Source organism: Pecten maximus, chromosome 7 (genome assembly GCF_902652985.1).
Source record: "Pecten maximus chromosome 7, xPecMax1.1, whole genome shotgun sequence".
Taxonomy (NCBI): domain Eukaryota; kingdom Metazoa; phylum Mollusca; class Bivalvia; order Pectinida; family Pectinidae; genus Pecten; species Pecten maximus.
The window spans coordinates 15260421-15285052 of NC_047021.1; the positions used below are offsets into that span (position 1 = coordinate 15260421).

General features: G+C 34.8%; 1 protein-coding gene across 1 annotated transcript; it reads left to right on the forward strand.

Moving 5' to 3' along the window:
* The first annotated feature begins 12027 nt into the window (after window positions 1–12027).
* LOC117331726 (mesoderm-specific transcript protein-like) lies at window positions 12028–20976 on the forward strand. Its single transcript, XM_033890580.1, has 4 exons — window positions 12028–12143; window positions 14049–14125; window positions 18423–18483; window positions 20101–20976. The coding sequence occupies exons 1-4, from the start codon at window positions 12028–12030 to the stop codon at window positions 20225–20227; spliced, it is 381 nt and encodes a 126-aa protein (XP_033746471.1). The 3' UTR covers window positions 20228–20976.
* The last annotated feature ends 3656 nt before the right edge of the window (window positions 20977–24632 follow it).

Consider the following 24632-nt stretch of genomic DNA (forward strand, 5'->3'; position numbering starts at 1 on the left):
AGATTTAGGTAAATTTAAGATACATAAATACAGTCTTAAATGATGTGTTAAAATAAATACATGGGGAATTTTTTCTCTGATTCAACTATTGAATTTGTATTTACAGTGTATCGGCTCGTATTTCAGAGATCAGACCATTTAACAAATGTTGTTCAAAGTAATATTGCACCTTGTAAATCATGTTGTCAAAGAAGCCTTGATTGAACTCGCACTGAGCAACATGGATGCCTTTGCGAGTGTATATCACTAAATCAGTGGAAGAAATCTCTAGTATACCCATTTGTGCCTGAACCTGATGGTAATATTCACTTTTCTCTGCTACCACCCATTTCCCATCAATAAGTTCACATCCTTTTAGTATAGCTGCCATCTTTGGATTTTCATTTCTTAATGAATAAGGACATTTCATTTCAATATTTTTATCTTCATGAGATGGATTCTTACATTTACAGGAGAAAACACCATCACTACTACAGCCTATATAACATTTACACGAATAGACAGTTAACCCCTTTTGTGTGATTTTGCATCCTAGATGTTTCCTTCTGTTTGCACGCAAGTACAAATCACGACCCTTTTCTTCATTTTTCTTACCCCATTCTAGAGGTGCTGGATCATTATTACTATCGCTATTGATGGCATATTTACCAAGCAAAGATTTGACCAAGGAAGGTGGATTTCTCTTGTTGTCAACGGTGTCACAAACTTTCCTAAAATTTGATGCAGTAACCATGCCTAAACGTAAAGCATTCCAGGTTTTGTTTTGAGCTTGACCAACAGTTGTCTGTTCAATGTATGCTATCTGATCAGGTGACAATGTTAGTGAATCATGTTTTTTTTCCAAGAAGTCTCTACTAAGGTCTGAAGAATTTTCTTGGTCTTTGTTGACTTCTTGTTCCAGATAACTTACTACATTTTGTCTAATGGAAAGTTTCATGCATTTTTCATCAACCTTTCTATCAATCTGTTCTTCTGGTTCATCCATAAGAAGCAAGTCTAATGCTTGAGCATTTGGACAAATCTGTGAATCAACAGGATTTATAACCAGGTAAAGAATTATATTGATAGTACAATGTATTTCATCAATTGGAGGCTCTAACAGCCGGTCATTGTCAGAGACTTGGGTAGTTATATGGTAAATTTTGTTTATCTAACATTTTCTTTGGAACAATATGCCAGGCATGACTTCAAAATTACCGATTGATTGATGGAAATTAAATGTTTAAACTATTTATTTGTGGTTTTGATATTGACACAGAAAAAAACAGTAGAGTTTTGCTTTTTATAAAAATATATTATGTACCTCCTTCAGGGATAGTGCGAAAGATTTTATCTGATCCTGAGTAATCGTATTCCTCTGACTGCGGATTCGTGGGTCATATGAAGTAGTTGATGGGATGTCATCATTATGTTTCAGACTGCTATATCTATCATATAAGGAGAAAATATTTGATACAAGTTTTGTATACATTTGATACTATGCAATACAGTTAAAAAAATTGTAAAATGGTGCCTACTGTAATCTCAGAAATATATTTATCAGAAAGAAATAATAAAACAAAAATACTGTCCAAGTGTATCCTGGGAAATACTAGGGTAAATTATTGCACCACAAAGTCGTTCAGAATTGATCCGGCATGTACAATGTAACATAAAATAATGATACTTTCAAATTTATTGATATTATTTTTATCAGTTTTCCAGACATCCAATGAAGGTGGTTCTTTTCCTATGTGTAGTCTAGGAATTGGCAGATTTCCACATGTATATATATAAGTTCTGGGATATGAATTTTTGTTGAATCAAACTTACTTGGCCTTCACTACTTTCAGCTTTTTAACTGGTACAGGATTATCGTGCAGGTGAGGCCTTTTTGCCCATGTGTTTTCACCATCAGTTACAGATTTCTGCTCAAAGTTTTCTAACTCATACAATGCAGCAGAAACATGGCGACATGCACCATCTGCCCTGTAAACATGTAACATTGGAGGAATATTGAATGGATCTTTGTATATGCAAGTTAACACTTTTGGAAATTAAATAGATGTCAGTTTCGGTTAATTATATTTGTTCTTAAAGCTTTATTTGTAATGTTTCTTTAAATGGCATTTGAATTTTCATTCAGTATGTTATGAATTTATTTGTATTAAATATACGTATAGATTCTACTGTATGAAAGGTTTTTACGTTGCAATAAATGTTAATTGATAATCTTTGTTTGAAATATGATCAACTTTGAAAAATAAGAGAGCAAGCCTAAGACTTTTTTAATTTCTGAAACTGAATATAGTAAAAAGGAAATAATCTTTTAAAAGTCCAAAAAGGGATAAGGAGAAATTTGAAATTGGGTGAGAGAAGGCCTGAAATCAAAGTTCATTGTTTTATTTTATAAGACTGAAAGTGGTTGGCATTAGCTTACCCTCCTGTGCATGTACAGTATGCTATGCCTCACTATGTGTCTTATCAATCATAATCCAGAGATCATAATACTTCTTGTTTAGGTATGTTGTTTCTCTCTGTGTTGGTTTACATTTAGCTTTAAATAAACAAACAGGATGTGACTTCAGCTCATTGAACAAAAGCTCCTCTATGTGACCGTCAATAAAGAGTCTGTAAGTTAATCTTCACAAGATTTGTATGCTTTGAGTTTCTTTTTGTCATAATCTGCTTTGCTGTTGACAAGGTAGTTGAATAGATCATATAGAGAAAAATCAAGTATATCTGAAAAATTTGTAGAATAACCAGGTGCTGTAAATGGATTGTCGAAAGGACAACCAGCAGATCGGATTTTATCTAACAAAACCGTGGTGTCATCTTTACACGATAGACAGTCTGGGTCGACCGGTAGATCGAGTGTTTGTACTGCTTCGCACAGGTTTACAAGCTTATTTCTTAAAATGGCAGTTACAGATATACCTCTCCTTGATAGATAATTCTTTAACTCTGGTACTTTCAGTGAAGTAAATTGTGATATCGACATTTTATCATGATTCAATTTGCCGACAAGATTTGTTTACATTGGATACGCTGTGGAATGTCGGGTGTCACGTGACTTCCGCGATTCGGATTATCGCCCCTGAATTTCAATGGCGGCTTATGCAAATGGTCTAAATCGAAGCGTTCTATTCGAAGGGGCATAACTCTAGCCTGTACTCTTACAACACGGCCACGTGGTTAGTTCTTGTGTCATAAGCCGACCTTTATTTTTTGAACAAATAAACAAGTTCTTGTTCTTGATTCTGATATTGCTTTAATATTTGTAAATGAATTGAAGTAAATCTGTTTTTTTATTTTTTCATTTTTACTACTTACTTGTTTTTCATATTTCCATAGTAATTTTATTTTATTTTTCTTGTGTCATAAGCCGACCTTTATTTTTTGAACAAATAAACAAGTTCTTGTTCTTGATTCTGATATTGCTTTAATATTTGTAAATGAATTGAAGTAAATCTGTTTTTATTTTTTTATTTTTACTACTTACTTGTTTTTCATATTTCCATAGTAATTTTATTTTATTTTTTATTAACGCTTGGCATCTATATCAAAACTCTGTATATGGTACGCTCCATTTAGGAAATATATAGAAAGTATTGGAAACAAACGTGAACACGTGCCTGCAATTAATGCGAATTAGATAATAATTATGTAAGGGCTGAATAAACTTTTTGAGTTATATTTGTGAATTAGTTATAACAAGTGCTACCAGGGACATAATGTTCTGTTAAAACTGGCCATATATAACATGTAACATCTTACTAATTTTCTATTATAACGAGCCGTATACAACTTGTAACATCTTACTATTTTCTATTATAACGGGTCAAATACAAAGTGTATCATCTTACTAATTTTCTATTATAACGGGTCATATATAACAAGTAAAATCTTAATAAGTTTCTATTTTAACGGGTCGTTGTAACATGCATAGCATTTAAATAACGGGCCGTTTATAACATGTAACGACTTACATCATATAGCCTTTATTATTATGAGGGCATGGTTTGTTGCATACCAATATTTATTTCGGTTATAATACTTCTCTGCTTCTAGTAAATAAGTTTAAAATGCAATTCATACATGATGTGAAATAAATTCTGAAAATTTAGTATTTTTACTAGCGTCAACTCACAAGCAATTATCGGCGCGTGCCGATTAGAACACCAGAAATCGCAGACACCTGTGGTGCAGTGACAGGTGTGACGAGCTTGTGGACCGTAATTTCACACCTGGTAATTGTTTGGCGGTATACTAACCCACTCAAACTTGAGAATTCGTAATTCTCCGAACATGTTTATATATTTCTTAAAGTCCTGTTTTAAGAGAAGACAGGATTTGCGACACACGAATGGAAAGTAAAATCACAAGGATCTCAATCACTTCACGATAATTACACAATTACAAAAAGAAATGATTTTTTTTTTTAAATCGTACACTTTAATCATTGCGAGTTTAATATGATTAGTCACGATGAACTAAATTGTATGTTTTTTGTCATAAAAAACGGAGCTAAAATTATGGTTTTAATAAGTACCTTATATATGTACCTGCACGAAAACTATCAATAATATTATAATTGTTGCGAAGCACTTTTATATTATTTCACTGACAACGATCGTATATATGTATATCTTTCTCAAGCATTTAATCGTCGGTTATCCATGAGACAATGACATGTTAAAATAAGGGATAAAATCTGGTATGTATAAGTACGTTGTAGCCTCCAACACTGGTTTTCATACGGGAGAGATATAGTTAGTCAGTATAATAATAAGTCTATTGTAGATCATGATGAATCTATTTATTAATTTCTTAATTAAGTGTCCTTCACGACAGGTGCAATTCGCGTACTTCGATGTGCGATATCTCGGCACTCGGTGAACAGATTTTGATGCGGTTCGCGACATTCTTCTTTGGCGGTTACATAGAATAACATATTTGAATATCGTTTTTCGTTCCAGGTACATTTTAATGACGCGAGTGGAGAAAAAAATTACCGAAACTAAATATACACGTCTCTGCCGAAACTGAGAAATAATGCGGTTTAATTAAATTGGCATTATTTTCGAGGAATGGACCCAAATATATGTTCTTCATTGCACAACTATATCATACGTAAGATATTAGGGTTTGAAATGACCGAGAAATATCTAAAATCATTTTTATTCATTCGTGTTTCGCCGTCCGATTGCCGTCTGAGTTGAATATTAATTTAACAGTTCTATATTTTAATGAAAAAAGCATGTGTTATATTTCCAACATCCTCATTCTGCAAATTCTACATGAACTTATAAAATACAAAATCAGAATCAATAATAATGATTAAATATATTTATCCATGGTTATACATATTACACAATATGCAAGAAATAATAAGTGCAGAATACAGTACTTTACCTTGATGATAAGTAAGATTATGAACTATATATGATTGACTACTCAGATTCATTTTCTGTATGAAATATTTGTTTACTTTGCTTTACTGGACAATAAAGACATTCAACATATTTCAACTATATATATATTACTCCATCCTATTCTTTTAGCTGCCTAATACATTCACAGATATGGATGGTAATTTCTACAATATTTGAAGATCAAATTCTCACACCTGGGGAGATGATTGACATGCCTGTGTATATCTAATTGGCCAGTGTATTGAAAGATTTCCTGAGGCTATACCTGAACTGTCCGGTAATAAAATGGTGTCACATCAGTATCAGCAGGTGTGGGCAGAGAGAGGAGGGGGATCTTTTTCACTTTCACTTTATTCACTCCAAGCCTGACGGCTCATAAGCATACTAAAAGATTACATCATATGATTTACAATCCTTAATATATAATACAAATTAACGAAAGATGGACAGCATTGATATAATTACTTTACATATACTATAGATCTATCAAAATATATCATATTGAAAATAAATATTAAAGTAAAGTTACAGATGTAGCTGTGATCTAGAACGTGCTATAAAACACAATTTCAAGTACAACATATAATGTACTTCCCTAAATTACAAAGCTATTTCCTGTTACGTACCTTGAAGGTTTAAAGATAAAGTGTGATTTATCATTTTGTATCAGATAAGAAAACTGAGCTAGTTACACTTCTTTTGCATTAAAACATATTTACTTGTGCAATTAATATTAAGTACAAAAAAGTTGAATGCAAAGGTAATCAAATCATGTTTTTATTTCCTTTGATTTAACAGTATTCGCAATAATACATACAAGCTGTTACAAATCCATTTCTTCTGAACTAGTTTTACATTAAATATTCCATAATTACATTACAATCATAGTAAATATTATATATCTAACATGATATAATATAAGCAATATTAAGACCAAGCTATTACAGTCATAGAACATTTTACCAAAATAACATATCCAATATACTTATTTTAAACCATAAGTTGTACAATATTATAAAATTGGTTATTTAACAGAACGCTTAAATATAGACTCTAACTGATAAAAGAGGGCCAAATTTCACCGAAAACGTAAACAACCCTGGTGCTTACTATCATTTGTATATTCAGTCTCAGTTTCCCCGTGTCGGAGTTATACTTTTAATATGGTGATCTAGACTGCTATAAAAGCAATTTTGTAAGCATCAAATATTGTCAAAATTTGTTTCGTGATAAATTATGTACATATATTTTTCGTACAAACTAAGTTAGCTACATATTATTGGTTTCCGCGTGTCTGAGCCATACTTTATGGTCGTCTATAGACCGATACTAGCTAGATTAGTAATATTTCAAACTTTTTGTTTGAATACCTTTAAATATGTAGTTTTTCTATATCAAACATATTGCAGTATAAATGCATAATTTTATGTATAGTTCCAGTATGAAAATGGTGTTCGCTATGTTATTGGCAAGCATTATATTTCCAGTTTTAGATTCATATTATGATAATTGATAATAATTACTCTTTGTAATCACATTTATGTACGTGTATCGTTGTCATATTTCCGATACAGATGGGATTATCTTGCATTATTTTAGCTATAAACAGTGTTCTCTTAATAAATTAAATGTATCTATCCATATAATTTCAATAAGTTCGGATGAAATTCAGACTTTGTTGACACATTTTTTATAGGTTGCATATATTATTGTTTAAATGTATATTTGTAAACGCTATATTATCATTATTGTTGTGGCGATATATTTAATTTTATTCTGAATAAATGTCAAGAACTGGATCCTCAGTTTTTCTTTCTTATTCTTCCACGAGGTATGTACCGAAAGCCACGTGGTCATTTTTTTTTGAAGTCTTTGCTTGTTACAGTTACCTCCCTTCGAATATACTTCGTTCTACCTTGCAACAGAAACGATCTTTATTTGAAACAGAATCCAAATGAAAAACACGAACACTAGTACTTGGAGTTATGAATGTATATAAACAGTGCCAGTCGGAAGCAAATTAGTTATGCATGGTGGGGGAAGAGTATGTAACCTACTAGTATATGATAGGGACAAAAAGTTTTTAACTAGGCACGCGGATCTAGGATTTTTTTTTAATTTTTCAAATTCCTGAGGGGTGTGGGGGGGAGATCTAGATCCGCGCCTGTTAATAAATATGGGGGAGGGTGGGCCCGGTGGGCCCGATAAATTATGAATTGATATTGTGATATAGATTATATAATATTATGACTTTATTTTTGTTTAGAATCAGAGAAGATGTTACGAAGATCAGGAACTTTGTTGAGGAAACTGTACCAGATTATAATCCTGAAATATTCAAGCGTTTTTTTCGGATGAATATTGAGTCTTTTGAATCTCTTACTTCTCAAAATTTCACAACATGAAGAATTTACAGTAACTCATGCAGGACGTAAATCATTGAGCATAAGAAAACAGTTACTCATAACATTGTGGTATTTAGGCTCAAGTGACACCACTCTTCAAATTGGGGACAGATTTGGTGTATCCGAATTTAGTGTTATTCACAGCAGAGAGCGTGTAGTGTCAGTAATTGTAAAGGTTTTGAAGTCCTCATTAATTGTCTGGCCACACGGTGAAGAGAAGTGACAAGTTATGGATAGTTTTAAAGATAAAAAAAGGAGTTCCTAATGTAATTGGCGCCTTGGATGGGAGTCACATTCGTATAAGTTCTCCAAGTCATCATCACGAGAAATATATAAACAGGAAGGGATTCCATTCGCTTGTTCTACAAACAGTTTGCAGAGAGGACATGCGGTTCATCCATTGTTATACTTGATGGCCAGGAAGTGTACATGATACACGCGTGTTTCGGAATTCAAATTTATTTGATTGTGGATCTCAGTTATGCGGAGATGGTCATATCATAGCCGACTCGGCATACCCTTTAAAATCTTGGGTACTGACACCATTTAGAGACAATGGACATTTGACTCCACAACAAAAACTGTATAACAGATGCCAATCATCAACAAGAGTTGTCATTGAAAGAGCATTTGGACATCTAAAAACAAGGTTCAAACGACTTCAAAACTTGAATGTGAAATCTCATCATCATGTGTTGTTGTATATTGCACAATTTATGTATTTTAAATGCTGACTTCTTGGACGAGATGGCTGCGAATGATCCAGAGGATGATGTTCCTCATGTAGGAAATATGCCGATCAAAATGACAATATAGGTGTGTTGAAGCGAAATGCCATTGCAATAAATTTATATCGTCAACATCATAATAATTAGCAATGTCTTGTACATGAAAAGATGACCATTACCATTTATTCAAGATCACATGGGTCAAATAGGCTATAATCTTCAAACAAATTCTTCTCAATAACCAAGTGGCCCAGGGATGTGATATTGGGCCTGTAGCATGCTGGGGGTGAAGGGGTACAAAGTTTGTTCAAATAAATGACCGTGACCTTCATTCAAGGTCACATGGGTCAAATAGGCTATAATCTTCAAACGACTTCTTCTCAATAACCAAGAGGCCCAGTGACTTGATATTGGGCCTGTAGCATGCTGGGTTGAAGTGCTACAAAGTTTGTTCAAATAAACGACCTTGACCTTCATTCAAGGTCACATGGGTCAAACGACTTCTTCTCAATAACCAAGAGACCCAGGGACTGGATATTGGGCCTGTAGCATGCAGGGGTGAAGGGCTACAAAGTTTGTTCAAATAAATGACCTTGACCTTCATTCAAGGTCACATGGGTCAAATAGGCTATAATCTTCAAACGACTTCTTCTCAATAACCAAGAGGCCCAGGGACTTGATATTGGGCCTGTAGCATACTGGAGTGAAGGGCTACAAAGTTTGTTCAAATAAATAACCTTGACCTTCATTCAAGGTCACATGGGTACCGGTCAAATAGGCTATAATCTTCAAACGACTTCTTCTCAATAACCAAGAGGCCTAGGGACTTGGTATTGGGTCTGTGGCATGCTTGGGTGAAGGGCTACAAAGTTTGTTCAAATAAATGACCTTGACCTTCATTCAAGGTCACATGGGTCAAATAGGCTATAATCTTCAAACAACTTCTTCTCAATAACCAAGGGGCCCAGGGACTTGATATTCGGCCTGTAGCATGCTGGGGTGAAGGGCTACAAAGTTTGTTCAAATAAATGACATTGACTTTCATTCAAGGTCACATGGGTCAAATAGGCTATAATCTTCAAAAATTTCTTCTCAATAACCAAGAGGCCCAATGACTTGATATTGGGCCTGTAGAATGCTAGGTATGAACGGCTACAAAGTTTGTTCAAATAAATGACCTTGACCTTCACTTAAGGTCACATGGGTTAAATAGGCTATAATCTTCAACTGACTTCTCCTTTATATCCAAGAGGCCCAGGGACTTGATATTAGCCTTGTTGCATGCTGGGGTAAAGGGCTACCAATTTTGTTCAAATAAATGACCTTGACCTACATTCAAGGTCACAGGAGTGAAATCGGCTTAAATCTGTAAACAATAATTTTGTGATAGCCAAGAGCCTCATAGACCTGATATTAGGCCAATAAAATGCTGGAATGAAAGACTAGAAAATTTATTAATATGAATAAACCTAGCTTACTATGATATTTGAATAAAGAGGTAATCAGCATAGTATCTGTAGAAATGACCTCAATCAACTTCAAAGTTGCTGTAGAGCCAGGTGAGTGATACAGACCCATTGGGCCTCTTGTTCATGGAAATGTACTGATTGCTGAATTTAACCAGAGATATTTAAAGGCAGTGAAAATGTTATATTCCTACATCAGCGGTTTTTTCTGTCTTAAATCATTTCAGCTTCTTAATTAAATTAACCTTTAAACTAATGCACAGTAAAGTATTGATAAATCAATGCAAATAATTTATTATAACTTAGATTTATTATTATTATTTAATCTTTTTTTCTTTACAACACTAGTACATATTATTTGAGAAGAACAGCAAAAATTACTAAGTTCATTATTCTTCTAAACAACAAAAATGTGTAAAACTTTTTTGTGTTGTGCATATACATGTATCCTATTGTTAAATAACTGGGCATGACTAAAGATAATAGTATTGTCTTGATGGCTGTTACATACTATATCATAGGTTGAGTTAAATAATTATTTTCTTCTTTTCAATTATGGTCAATAGTGAAAACACATTATTTTCATTTAAATTGTTAAGTCGGTTTAATGTTCAAATTCAGATTAATTTGATTAAAGCAACTATTAATATTGTATATATGAATAGTATTTGATTCTATTTTATATAGGTATTGAGAAGAAGATTTTTGAAATTTCAGTCAATTTGGCCCTTTTTAGCCATGCCTTAGCTTTCAGTTATAAGTCAATTTCAGTGGAATTATAATGTATCACTGTGACAATAAGGATTTTATTTTCTGCACAATTTTGACAATTATGTATACCCTTATTTCTGTCAAATTCATGATAAGAATTCAACACAAATTTTATTTTCTGCACAATCTTAACAATATTTATACCCTTATTTTTGACAAATTCATGATATAAGACTTCAACGGAGATTCTGTTTTCTGCACATGCAATCTTGACAATTTACTCATATTTCTGACCAATGTATGGAAAGACTACAACAGATTTCATTTTATGTACAATCTTGAGATTCCATGTTTTTTACCAACAGATTCTGAAGAACCCTCTGATTGGGCCAGTGATATCCAAAGTTTTCTTCTTCAAAATTCTTCTTCAAAAGGAGGTAAGTATATATACATGAAGAATGTATATATATATATGTAGACCAGGATTTGTGATCAGATAACTAGGTAGTTAAAGTGTCCCATCAGTTTAGAAGGTTCATGGATTCTTGATTATTACTAATTATAATAATAACATGTTAATGGTTCCATGTACCAAATTAAATGTAGATAAGTTCAGTAGAGCTTCTTTCTGTCATACAACCACACCTGTTCAGATTGATATTAAGGACCGATTTACAAACATTTGCTTTACAAAGTTTGGTTGAAAAAAGTTTAGGTATTTGAATGAAAAAGATATTACAAATGATTTAAGAAACATATAGGAGTGTGGCAGGTTTTAATTGTACATAGTGATATGGTCACCTTCTAGCTTCGCGCTAGAGGGAATTTCCCTTTAGCTCAGTCGGTAGAGCGGCAGGCCACTAAGCTGACGGTCGCTGGTTCGATCCCCGGTGGATCCCCGATGGATCCCTGGTGGAAGCACACTACTCTCTTTCCTGTTACAGGAGCATGAAAGATTTCTGTCATGCTGTGGTCATATTTCTTGGGTGGTTATAATCTGTCCAAATCAAGGTCACAAGCTCATTACTCCGCAGCAATTTGGAAATTGTGTCTCTACACCTGGACAGATGGATGGACAACATATGGGCATGCTAATTCCAATATACCCGACCTACCTTTGTCGCAGAGGGCATAATCAAGGTCATCAAATGCATATTACTCTGCAGTGACGTGGGAACTGTTACTGTACAGTTGATAGCAGATATCATATGGTTATTCATTTGGATTCTCCCTTCTTGACAATGTTCTATAATATTATGTATTTGTTTTGTTTCTGTTTTTTTTTCGAAATGAAAACCAATGCATGCCTTTCCTTTTTGACAGTGTTGGAAGATTGTTTGGTACTCCTCCTTCAGATGAAGATTTTGATGATTTTTTTTCTATAAAACTTCACAAAGATGGAAATATGGCAGATAGTCGGCGAGATTATTTTTTATGATAAGCAAATTTTAACTGCAAAATGACATAATATATACATGTATATAATATAATAATATACATTTCATAAAACATGTTATTAAACAGTCAACTGGGTAACACTAACCAGTATTGTCAAAACAGCAAGGGTTCAAGTTCTCAATCAGACATGGAAAGATAAATCTGTGACCGGTCTGGCCATGTCCGCATGGCAACAGGATTTTTTGTTTCCTCCAATAGAATTATGAGACTCCCTACATGTGCCATACTGGGTCCTGTACAATCTGACTTGATCCCGTACAATCTGACTGGATCCTGTACAATCTGACTGGGTCCCGTACAATCTGACTGGATCCCGTACAATCTGACTGGATCCCGTACAATCTGACTGGGTCCCGTACAATCTGACTGGGTCCTGTACAATCTGACTGGATCCTGTACAATCTGACTGGATCCTGTACAATCTGACTGGATCCTGTACAATTAGACTGGATCCTGTACAATCTGACTGGATCCTGTACAATCATACTGGATCCTGTACAATCAGACTGGATCCTGTACAATCTGACTTGATCCTGTACAATCTGACTGGATCCTGTACAATTGGACTGGATCCTGTACAATCTAACTGGATCCTGTTCAATCTGACTGGGTCCTGTACAATTTGACTGGATCCCGTACAATCTGACTGGATCCTGTACAATTGGACTGGATCCTGTACAATCTAACTGGATCCTGTACAATCTGACTGGATCCTGTACAATCTGACTGGATCCCGTACAATCATACTGGATCCTGTACAATCAGACTGGATCCTGTACAATCTGACTTGATCCTGTACAATCAGACTGGATCCTGTACAATCATACTGGATCCTGTACAATCTGACTTGATCCTGTACAATCTGACTGGATCCTGTACAATCATACTGGATCCTGTACAATCATACTGGATCCTGTACGATCTGACTGGATCCTGTACAATCTGACTGGATCCTGTACAATCTGACTGGATCCCGTACAATCTGACTGGATCCCGTACAATCTGACTGGATCCCGTACAATCTGACTGGATCCTGTACAATCAGACTGGATCCCATACAATCTGACTGGATCCCGTACAATCTGACTGGATCATGTATAATCTGACTGGATCCTGTACAATCTGACTGGATCCTGTACAATCTGACTGAGTCCTGTACAATCTGACTGGATCCTGTACAATCTGACTGGATCCTGTACAATCTGACTGGATCCTGTACAATCTGACTGGATCCTGTACAATCAGACTGGGTCATGTACCTGTACAATCTGACTGGATCCCATGCAATCAGACTGGATCCCCGTACAATCTGACTGGATCCCGTACAATCTGACTGAGTCCTGTATATATAATGTACTGGTCTGTGATATACTATGAAAGGCCGTTCATGTCAAAAACGAGATACATTTAACGCGTTAAGCTTTAACGCGTAAAACACATTTAACGCGTTAAACATAACATTTAACGCGTTAAAACTAGTTGTGATAAAAAATGTTTTCATGGAATTTTAACGCGTTAAATTTGTTACTTAGCTAGCATTTAACGTGATAAACAGCTTCATTCGTTTAACGCGTTAAAAGTCGTAGCTTTTGTTTTAACGCGTTAAAATGACTAAAATAATAGACCAATCGAATTCCCTGTATCTACTATGTATTTAAAGGACTAACAGTATGGCTGCCAGAGCCAGTTTTCTGGAGAGAATTGACTCTACACGTTAAATGTATCTCGTTTTTGACATGAACGGCCTTTCATAATATACAATCTGACTGGGTCCTGTATGTATTTGTATGTTAAACAATAATAAACCAAACTTCCTTTTAATATTACATCTATGTATTTGTACCTTATGAGCTTGATACATTACAGCCTTCTAAACTACATCAGTGAGCGCTCCATGTACAGTGATAGATGGGTAGGTGCCTTAAAGACTACAAGGGTCCCAGGTAAGGAGAAATACACCTACACTTGTACATTACAAGGTAAGTCTCCCCATAGATAAGAACCACTTAGGTCCCAGGTAAGGACAAATACACCTACACTTGTACATTACAGGTAAGTCTCCCCATAGATAAGTACCACAAAGGTCCCAGGTAAGGAGAAATACACCTACACCTGTACATTACAGGTAAGTCTCCCCATAGATAAGTACCACTGAGGTCCCAGGTAAGGAGAAATACACCTACACCTGTACATTACAAGGTAAGTCTCCCCATAGATAAGAACCACTTAGGTCCCAGGTAAGGAGAAATACGCCTACACCTGTACATTACAGGTAAGTCTCCCTATAGATAAGAACCACTCAGGTCCCAGGTAAGGACAAATACACCTACACTTGTACATTACATGTAAGTCTCCCCATAAATAAGTACCACTTAGGTCCCAGGTAAGGAGAAATACACCTACACTTGTACATTACAGGTAAGTCTCCCCATTAATTAGTACCACTTAGGTCCCAGGTAAGGAGAAATACACCTACACTTGTACATCATAGGTACGTCTCCCCATAGATAAGTACCACTTAGGTCCCAGGTAAGGAGAAATACACCTACACTTGTACATTACAGGTAAGTCTCCCCATCAATTAGTACCACTAAAGTCCCTGGTAAGGAGATATACACCTACACCTGTACATCATAGGTACATCTCCCCATAGATTAGTCAGTCTAAGGTCCCAGGTATAAGGAGAAATACACCTACACCTGTACATTACAGGTAAGACTCCCCATATATTAGTCAGTCTAAGGTCCCAGGTAAGGAGAAATACACCTAACTTGTACATCATAGGTACGTCTCCCCATAGATAAGAACCACTGAGGTCCCAGGTAAAGAGAAACACACCTACACTTGTACGTTACAAGGTAATTTAAGTCTCCCCATAGATTAATCAGTCTAAATTCCAGGTTAGGAGAAACACCCCTTCATTATCAAAATTCTACATTTATTTTTAAGGCCAGCTTTCCCATAGATAAGCCCCACTAAGGCTGATTAAATCAAAACCAAATACATGTATTATAAAAGAAATGTTTAATCCAATCCTCTAATATAGTTACATGTAATGTCATCATCCATAAATAAGAATATGTCGTTAACATCATCTCATAACTAATACTGTATTTGACTTAATAAGAGCACTCTGTACTTACAACAAGAGATCCCATAGGGATCTTGGCGCCCACCATTGAATGATCTTTATAGGTTCCATGTCAGATTGATCTTTTCTCTACTTTTCCCTTCCTCTAAGTCTTACTAATCTGTGTAAATTCAGAAACAGCCCTCTAGTACTTTTCAAACAAGGGTAACCTATATATAAAATTTAAGATTTAGCGATAATGGCTGTCTGTTGTTTTCGGATTGGTCCCAAAATGCAACACCAGGGACCAAGGGGAACCTACATATGAAATTTCAGAAAGATCCCTTCAGTACCTTCTGTAAAATAGCGATAACAAAGTTCAATTGTCAAAATACCAGATGGCTGCCTGTCGGGCAGGTTGTTTTCTGACTGGTCTCAAAATCCAATATGCATAACTAGGCACAGAGGGCAACCTACAAATGAAATTTCAGAAAGATCCCTTCAGCAATTTCTGATAAATAGCGATAACAAACTTCAATTGTCAAAATCCAAGATGGCTGCCTGTCGGCCATGTTGTTTTCCTATTGGTCACAAGATGCAATATGCAGAACTACAGACCAAGGGGAACTTACAAAAATGTTTGAGAAAGATCCCTTCAGTACTTTCTGAAAAATAGCGATAACAAACTTCAATTGTCAAAATCTAAGATGGCTGCCTGTCGGCTATATTGTTTTCCGATAGGTCTCAAAATGTAATATGCATAACTAGGCACCAAGGGGAACCTATATATGAAATTTGAGAAAGATCCCTTCGGTACTTTCTGAGAAATAGCGATAACAGACTTCAATTGTCAAAATCTAAGATGGCTGCCTGTCGGCCATGTTGTTTTCCGATTGGTCTCAAAATGCAATATGCATAACTAGGCACCAAGGGGAACCCACATATAAAATTTGAGAAAGATCCCTTCAGTACTTTCTCAGAATTAGCGATAACAAACTTCAATGATCAAAATCCAAGATGGCTGCCTGTCGGCCATGTTGTTTTCCGATTGGTCTCGAAATGCAATATGCATAACAAGGCACCAAGGGGAATCTACATATGAAATTTGAGAAAGATCCCTTCAGTACTTTCTCAGAAATAGCGATAACAAACTTCAATTATCAAAATCCAAGATGGCTGCCTGTCGGCCATGTTGTTTTCCGATTGGTCTCAAAATGCAATATGCATAACTAAGTACCAAGGGGAGCCTACATATGAAATCTGAGAAAGATCCCTTCAGTACTTACTCAGAAATAGCGATAACAAACTTCAATTATCAAAATCCAAGATGGCTGCCTGTCGGCCATGTTGTTTTCCGATTGGTCTCAAAATGCAATATGCATAACTAGGCACCAAGGGGAACCTACATATGAAATTTGAGAAAGATCCCTTCAGTACTTTCTCAGAAATAGCGATAACAAACGTCAATTATCAAAATCCAAGATGGCTGCCTGTCGGCCATGTTGTTTTCTGATTTGTCTCAAAATGCAATATGCATAACTAGGCACCAAGGGGAGCCTACATATGAAATTTGAGAAAGATCCCTTCAGTACTTTCTCAGAAATAGCGATAACAAACTTCAATTGTCAAAATCCAAGATGGCTGCCTGTCGGTCATGTTGTTTTCCTATTGGTCTCAAAATGCAATATGCATAACTAGGCACCAAGGGGAACCCACATATGAAATTTGAGAAAGATCCCTTCAGTACTTTCGGAGGATTAGCGATAACAAGAATTGTTTAAGGACGGACGGAGGGACGGACGACGGACCACGGACGCAGGGCGATTTGAATAGCCCACCATCTGATGATGGTGGGCTTAAAATACAAGCAGGGTGTGTTGTATAGAACCATTTTAGGTTACTGGTTAGGACAAATTTTCATGTGAAATAGATTTGAAATTAACCGATTACGAAGGTCAGTATCCTTTTTAAAGGTTTTAATTCAGCACACCTTCCCCTTTCAAGAGAAAATATCAAAGAAACTAGTCAAGGAAATGTCTGTCAGACAGGAATGTATATACTCCTTGCATCCTGTGCAGAAGGGGTCAGAGGCCATGACCTTAATAACTCTTTAACCTTGACCAATGGCCTCCAGAATGTAATCAGGTGTATAACATGATATTATGATAATGGTAAAACAGTTCTGTTGATGGGTTCACAAAATATGTCATTGATATGGAAGGGGATAGGACGTAACAGGACTTGTAGGAGTGTGTTCATAGGGGTAAGTGTGCTTATTAGGTTAAATTCAATATTAAACATTAAACCAATAACAATCAATTTTAAACATAACATTGTGATCTTCTCAATTAATATGCAGATAATTGAATCAGTTAATTTAAAATACTTTCGTATCACAAGGAATATCATTTTACAATTAAATACATAATTCTAATTATAATAATTCTCATGATATTTGTTTCACACATTCTAGCAAAACAAGGCTCAAAGGGCCTGTATCACTCATTATGATATTTAATAACATATAATTGATAAATTCTGGTATATATTTCAGTCTGCATATAGCCTGTGTATATATTTATCAAAATTATATTGGTCAATGTATGTACTAAATACATTGTACATTGATTGTACCTTTCATTCAAATCATAATACAGTGGATCTTTTCACAAAAGTTTGTTAGTGTAATTTTGATCGTAAGAGTAAATTTATGATTATGGTGATTTTCACAAAAGAACTTACGAAAATCATAAGAATAATCATATGTGTCAAACTGACGAACTTTCGTGAGAACTTCACGAAAGTTCTCCTGGTGTGTATACAGTTAAGTGACAGTGATTCTGTAAATAAATGTTCATTATAATCATATACAAATGTCATTATCAGAAATTGGCCGATTTTAATTTGACTAAAACGTAGAAATCAACTTGTCCCAATAGAACTTTTTCTTTCAAAAAATCATAAAACCAACATCCAAATTACAATTACATGTATTATTAACAGTGGCCTGTAATCATAGAAAATTATTTTTTCAAAAATCTAGCAACCACTCCCTATTACATATTAAGCTTGCTTGTCAGCTTGAATAACATCTTACTGAATGTTGAATTATTATTTTCCACATACTTTTATTGAGACTAAAATCATAACTGTCGTATATTTCTTTGTAGTTCACATGATCTATGGACCAGCAGATATTATCAACCCCCCTGCCTTCATTCAGTTTTACAAGTAAGTGACACCAACTATACTTTAAATGCATAGCTCTATAATCACTGGAAGAAGCTGTGAATGCTCAGGTGTTTAGAGCACGGCCATGTAACCTCAGGTGTTTAGAGCACGTTCATGTAACCTCAGGTGAAGATCTGAAGTTAGTGGTTTGACGCTCCCTACCCATGTCAGTATCTGTTTCTCTGGAAGTTAAGGGAACCAGACTAGTCTGTGCTGTCGTGGTTGTATCCTTGCATAAGACACCTTACCCTAATTGCTCTGGATGGCATGAGTCAGACCTCCCTTATGTTGTACATTGGGGTAGTCACCAACTACTACAAGGAGACCCTTCCTCAAAATACAGGGAAATAAACCCAGTAAACAAACATAATCATCGAAATACATTTACTACAAAATAATTACAGACATGCAGTTCAGAATCTATCAATCAAATTTCTTATAGATAAGTATTTTCTATAAATAACACTAGCCAACATTTCTCAGAAATCAATAGACATGCAGCTGTATAAAAAACTTGGCCAATATTTACTGCATTTTCACCATCTGAAGGTCAGAGTTCAAATAATTAATGTAAAATTGTCAGTATGAACTAAATAAAATGAGAAACATGTCATGTTCACAAAAACAAATTTAGAGTTTTGATTAATAATAACTTAAATACATCTTACTTGGTATGAATTAAAAACTGATTAATTCTGCTTTAACAAAAACTGTCAGAAAATAAAATAACTTTCAAATAAAATTCACAGTGTTATGAAGATAAAATCAATCACAAAAATAAACAAGTGCAATCAATGATTGCGAAAGCTCACCGGTGGCAGCAATCACACTATGCATTCATTTTTTATGTATGTATACCTAGGTAAGCATGTCATTTTGAAATTGTACGTCACATAATATCGCTCCTAGACCTCTAATGGACGTATAAACCAAATATGAAGGGTGTGGACTTACAAGCTTTCCAAAACTTAACCCCAAAATCTTTAAAGAGGGTTTTTGTGCCCAAAAAAATTAAGTCAACTAAATGATAGAATGTTTAAAAAAAAAAAAAAAAAAAAATCACAATTTGTTTCTGCATGATTTTGCCATAACATCACTCCTGGAAGTGAGTTTTGGTGCCAAAAAAGTTAAGTCCACAAAATGGTAAAATGCAAAAAAAATCACAATTTTTATCTGCATGATTTTGCTATAACATCACTTCTAGACTAATAATAAATGTATAAACCAAATTAGAAGGGTGTGAGATGTATACTTTTGGGCTTAGAAGCTTTCCAAAAACTGATCCGAAAAACTTTAAAAGTGGATTTTGGTGCTAAAAAAGTTAAGTCTACCAAAATGGTAAAACGCGAAAAAATCCCAAAAACTTTAATGTGGGGTGGGACGCTGACGTAGACACCAGGGGTACAGCATTAGCTCATGGTTACTCGTAACCGGTGAGCTAAAAAAACAGTTAACAATACAATCCATTTCATTGTGTTAAATGATTGATGTATTTATTAATTCATTAAGTAAAGAATGAAATAAAGATACAATTAATATTATACAAATCATATACATTCAAATAATATGCGCTGCATATGGCTACTTTCATAAAACTGTTTTTCACTTTTTTTCCAGAGAAAATGTACCCAACCCAAGTATAACAGTGTTGAAGCCAGACATTGGACATTATCCACAATTTGAAGCTCCAAAGGAATATGCCCTTGCATACAAAACTTTTCTGACAACTATAAGGCGCAAGTGACAACTTGTTATTGTAGCTACAGTGTCTGTTATGATATAAATCTTTAATTGTACAAGAAAAACATCAAAATATTTTTACTGCAAAAAATCGTAAAACATTAATCTTTGAAATCCTAGCCTAAGGTGACTTTTTCATGAATTGCCTGTTTATTTATAGCTAGACATCATAAATGGACACAACCTTTAGAAGTGTGAGGATAATTCAAGTTACTTAAAAACCACAGGCACTTGGCAAGAATTCCTAATTCAAAGTCCTTATACATGTACTACATAATTTATTAAGCTTGAGTTGGGAATTTGTGTCGAAGTCCCTGTGATCAGAAATCACCGGGTTATGTCCTCTTATGATACTACATATATGTCGACTGGCCCATGAGTTGTGTAAAAATATTGATGTCAATAGTCCACCATATATGTATTTCACTGGTGATGAAAATGATTAACATCAATTCTTCATGTTTGAAATATAAAATTAAGAATGGAGGTCGAGTATAAAATTGTAATATCATTCCACACATAGAAATATCAGTGTTAAATGATTTGAAATTAACACTTTCATGAAACAACAACTTGAAGTGCTGAAATAGTTGGTATTTCACTATGACCGGAAATCAACATCTAATTATATCCTTCTATTTTTGATTTAGTTGTCTGTATCATGTTGTTTGTTGAACGTTAAACTTGATTTAATTAGTTAAATTGTTTAAGATTAATTTAAATACTGCTTCAAATAAATGTCTTCAGAATTTATCTGTGGGTTTGGTTTTATATTAATTATTTAATTGTCTGTAAAGGGAAGAAAACTCCTCTTCATGTGATAAAAAGTAAAACAACAATATGTTGGAGTTTTTCAATTTAATGGTAATGTAATTGTTTATTACAACATCTATCATAATTTATCACTGCAAGAAAGGTTATATGGTTTCATTCATGACAAAATATTTATTTTCAATATAATGTTAAAATTTCAATATTCTGATAGCTATGCCCATAAAAAAAAACTTACTCGTAGGTAAAGTTTCTCAACTAATTCAAGCTTACAGTTAGTGTTGCATGCAATACTTGTCCCCTGCCATCAGTTCAATTTTCTAAGCCACTTAAACCTAGATAGCAATGAACAGATGTCTAATTCTAACAATCATTTCTAGCAATGAAAAGCTGTCTGATTTTAACAATCATTGCTGAATTATTTCATGAGACTGAGCATGAAATGAGAATATGGTGATGAAAACCTTATTTTAGTGACCAGGGACCTTCGTGTTTGAGTTTTTGACTTGGTATGCCAATAGGTAAATTGACTAGTAGTGTTTTTCTGACAAACTTAATTTGCTTCCCACATTTTTGATGCGGGCACCCTTAAAATGGAAATAAATGTTTATTTTAGTAAGTGATTTTCACAGTTAACTTTTTGACCCTGAACTCAACCCCACCTTTTATATCTTTTAATGTTACATTGCATCAAATTTCAAAACAATGGTAAACCCTTTTACAATTTATCATCTGGAAGCCAAAATATGACCAAACAAGAGGTCCAGTGGCCTTAACGGTCACCTGATATTTGAAATATTTCAGTTGGCCCTGACTGACCCTTTTTGGCCCCACCCACCAGTCTAAAGGGTCAGTCAGGGCCAACATGTGCATATATACCATCAAACTGTTATCACATGCTGATAATGTTAACCAGGTTAGAATGAATTCCAATACAAATCCAACAAATAATAGTCAAAGATGTGATTTCCCTATATTAACTATAGTAAAGTCTACCCCCTTCCCAGGGGCAAACGTGAGATCCCAGGGTCATGAAATTAACAATTTTGGTAAAGCACCATAAGGCCCTTCCATCTATGAAGAACGTTTGATTCCACCATATCTGAGAGTAGAGACGTCGACTGAAGACGATTTTTGAAGTTTTAGTCAATTTGACCCTTTTTAGCCCCGCCCATCAGCCCCTGGGGGTCAATCAGGGCCAACATATGCATACCATCAAACTGTTATCACATGCTGATAATGTCAACCAGGTTAGAATAAATTCCAACACAAATCCAACAAATAATAGTCAAAAATGTAATTTCCCTATATAAACTATAGTAAAGTTTACCCCCTCCCCAGGGGCAAACGTGAGACCCCAGGGTCATGAAATTCACAATTTTGGTAAAGCACCATAAGACCCTTTCATCTATGAAGAATGTTTGATTCCACCATATCTGAGAGTAGAGAAGAAGATTTTTGAAGTTTTAGTCAATTTGACCTTTTTTAGCCCCACCCATCAGCCCCTGGGGGTTAATCAGGGCCAACATGTGCATACCATCAAACTGTTATCACATGCTGATAATGTCAACCAGGTTAAAATGAATTCCAACACAAATCCAACAAATAATAGTCCAAAATGTGAGAAGATTTTTGAAGTTTTAGTCAATTTGACCCTTTTTGGCCCCACCCCTCAGGCCCCTGGGGATTGGGGACCATATAATTCACAACTTTGGTTGACATTTAGGCATAGAATTAGTATAGGTTATTGAATTTGGCTAAGCGGATTTGAAGAAGTTGAAAATGTAAATTTGTCTTTGTCTCAGGTGACCTAAAAAGTCTAATTTCAGTAACAGTGACATTCGTGGTTGAACTTTCGACCCCAAACTCATTCCCACTCTGTATTACATCATAAGCTAACATTGTATGAAGTTTCAACCAAATGCATCAATCCTTTCTGAAGTTATGTTCTGAAAACCAAAATTTGACTAAAGATATATATTTTTAGCAGCAGTGACCATCATAGTTGACCTTTCGACCCTAAACTCAATCCCACTTAATAATATCTCATAACCTACAAGAATGTAACATTGAATGAAGTTTAGTTCAAATCCATCTATCTTTTCTCCAGTTATTGTGTGAAAACCAACATCCGGAGGGGTGGCTGGACAGACAAATGTTTAGACAAACACTATAGACTCATCCAGTTTCACCAGCAGGGGACTAATACGACTCTCTTAGTAACCACTAGATATTTAATGAAAATAATGGCATTTTTTCATGCTTATTTTGAAATAATGGATTTTTAAAAAAAAATTCCTCCAAAGATATTGAGAACATACATAGTATTTTTTTGCAACAAATTAAGCAAAAGATGACGCAAAGATCACTCATGTCAGTTTTCATGACAACTACATGTAGTTCATTATTTCCTGACCATGTCATATCCACTCAAAGGTAGAACCCTATTACAAATGGCCTAGTGACGAACATCCAACACAAAATAATGACTAGGGGATACAATCAAACCCCTAGTCATTGACCAAATGAAACTTCTAGCAGTTTTAAAAGGGACTTTGCCAAATCAGATCATTATGAACATTTGATACATTCAAAATTTAGGAGATTATCAAGATCTAATCATGAATGATTTTTTACTGTTACTAAAATTACATTTCTTATAGTTCTGTCATTAAACAAGTTTATTTCATGTAATAGTCATACATACAAATTACATACATTGTCCATGGCAAAAAGAAACAATAAAACAATATACACTGTCAAACTTTTCATATGTGATTTAAGGGAGCCAATGAAAAAGGTCACATATTACGGGTACCATGTAGTCTCTTAATCCAGGAAAAATGAAAAGGGGAATTAGATAAAATAAATGAACAAGAGATCCCAGAGGGATCTTGGCGCCCACCATTGAATGTTCTTTATAGGTTCCATGTCAGATTGATCTTTTCTCTACTTTTCTCTTCTTCTAAGTCTTACTAATCTGTGTAAACTCAGAAGAAACCTCTAGTACTTTTCAAACAAGACAAAACCTATATATAAAATTTAAGATTTAGGCACCAAGGGGAACCTATATATATGGAATTTGAGAAAGATTCCTTCAGTGCTTTCTTAGAAATAGTGATAACAAACTTCAATTGTCAAAATCCAAGATGGCTGCCTGTCGGCCATGTTGTTTTCCGATTGGTCTCAAAATGCTATATGCATAACTAAGCACCAAGGGGAACCTACATAACAAATATGAAAAAGATCCCTTTAGTACTTTCACAGAAATAGCGATTACAAACTTCAATTGTCAAAATCCAAGATGGCTGCCTGTCGGCCATGTTGTTTTCAGATCGGTCTCAAAATGCTATATGCATAACTAAGCACCAAGGGGAACCTACATAACAAATATGAAAAAGATCCCATTTAGTACTTTCACAGAAATAGCGATAACAAACTTCAATTGTCAAAATCCAAGATGGCTGCCTGTCGGCCATGTTGTTTTCAGATCGGTCTCAAAATGCAATATGCATAACTAGGCACCTGGGGGAACCTACATATGAAATTTCAGGAAGATCCCTTCATTAGTTTCTTAGTAATAGTGATAACCAGTTTCAATTTTCGAAATCCAAGATGGCTGCCTGTCGGCCATGTTG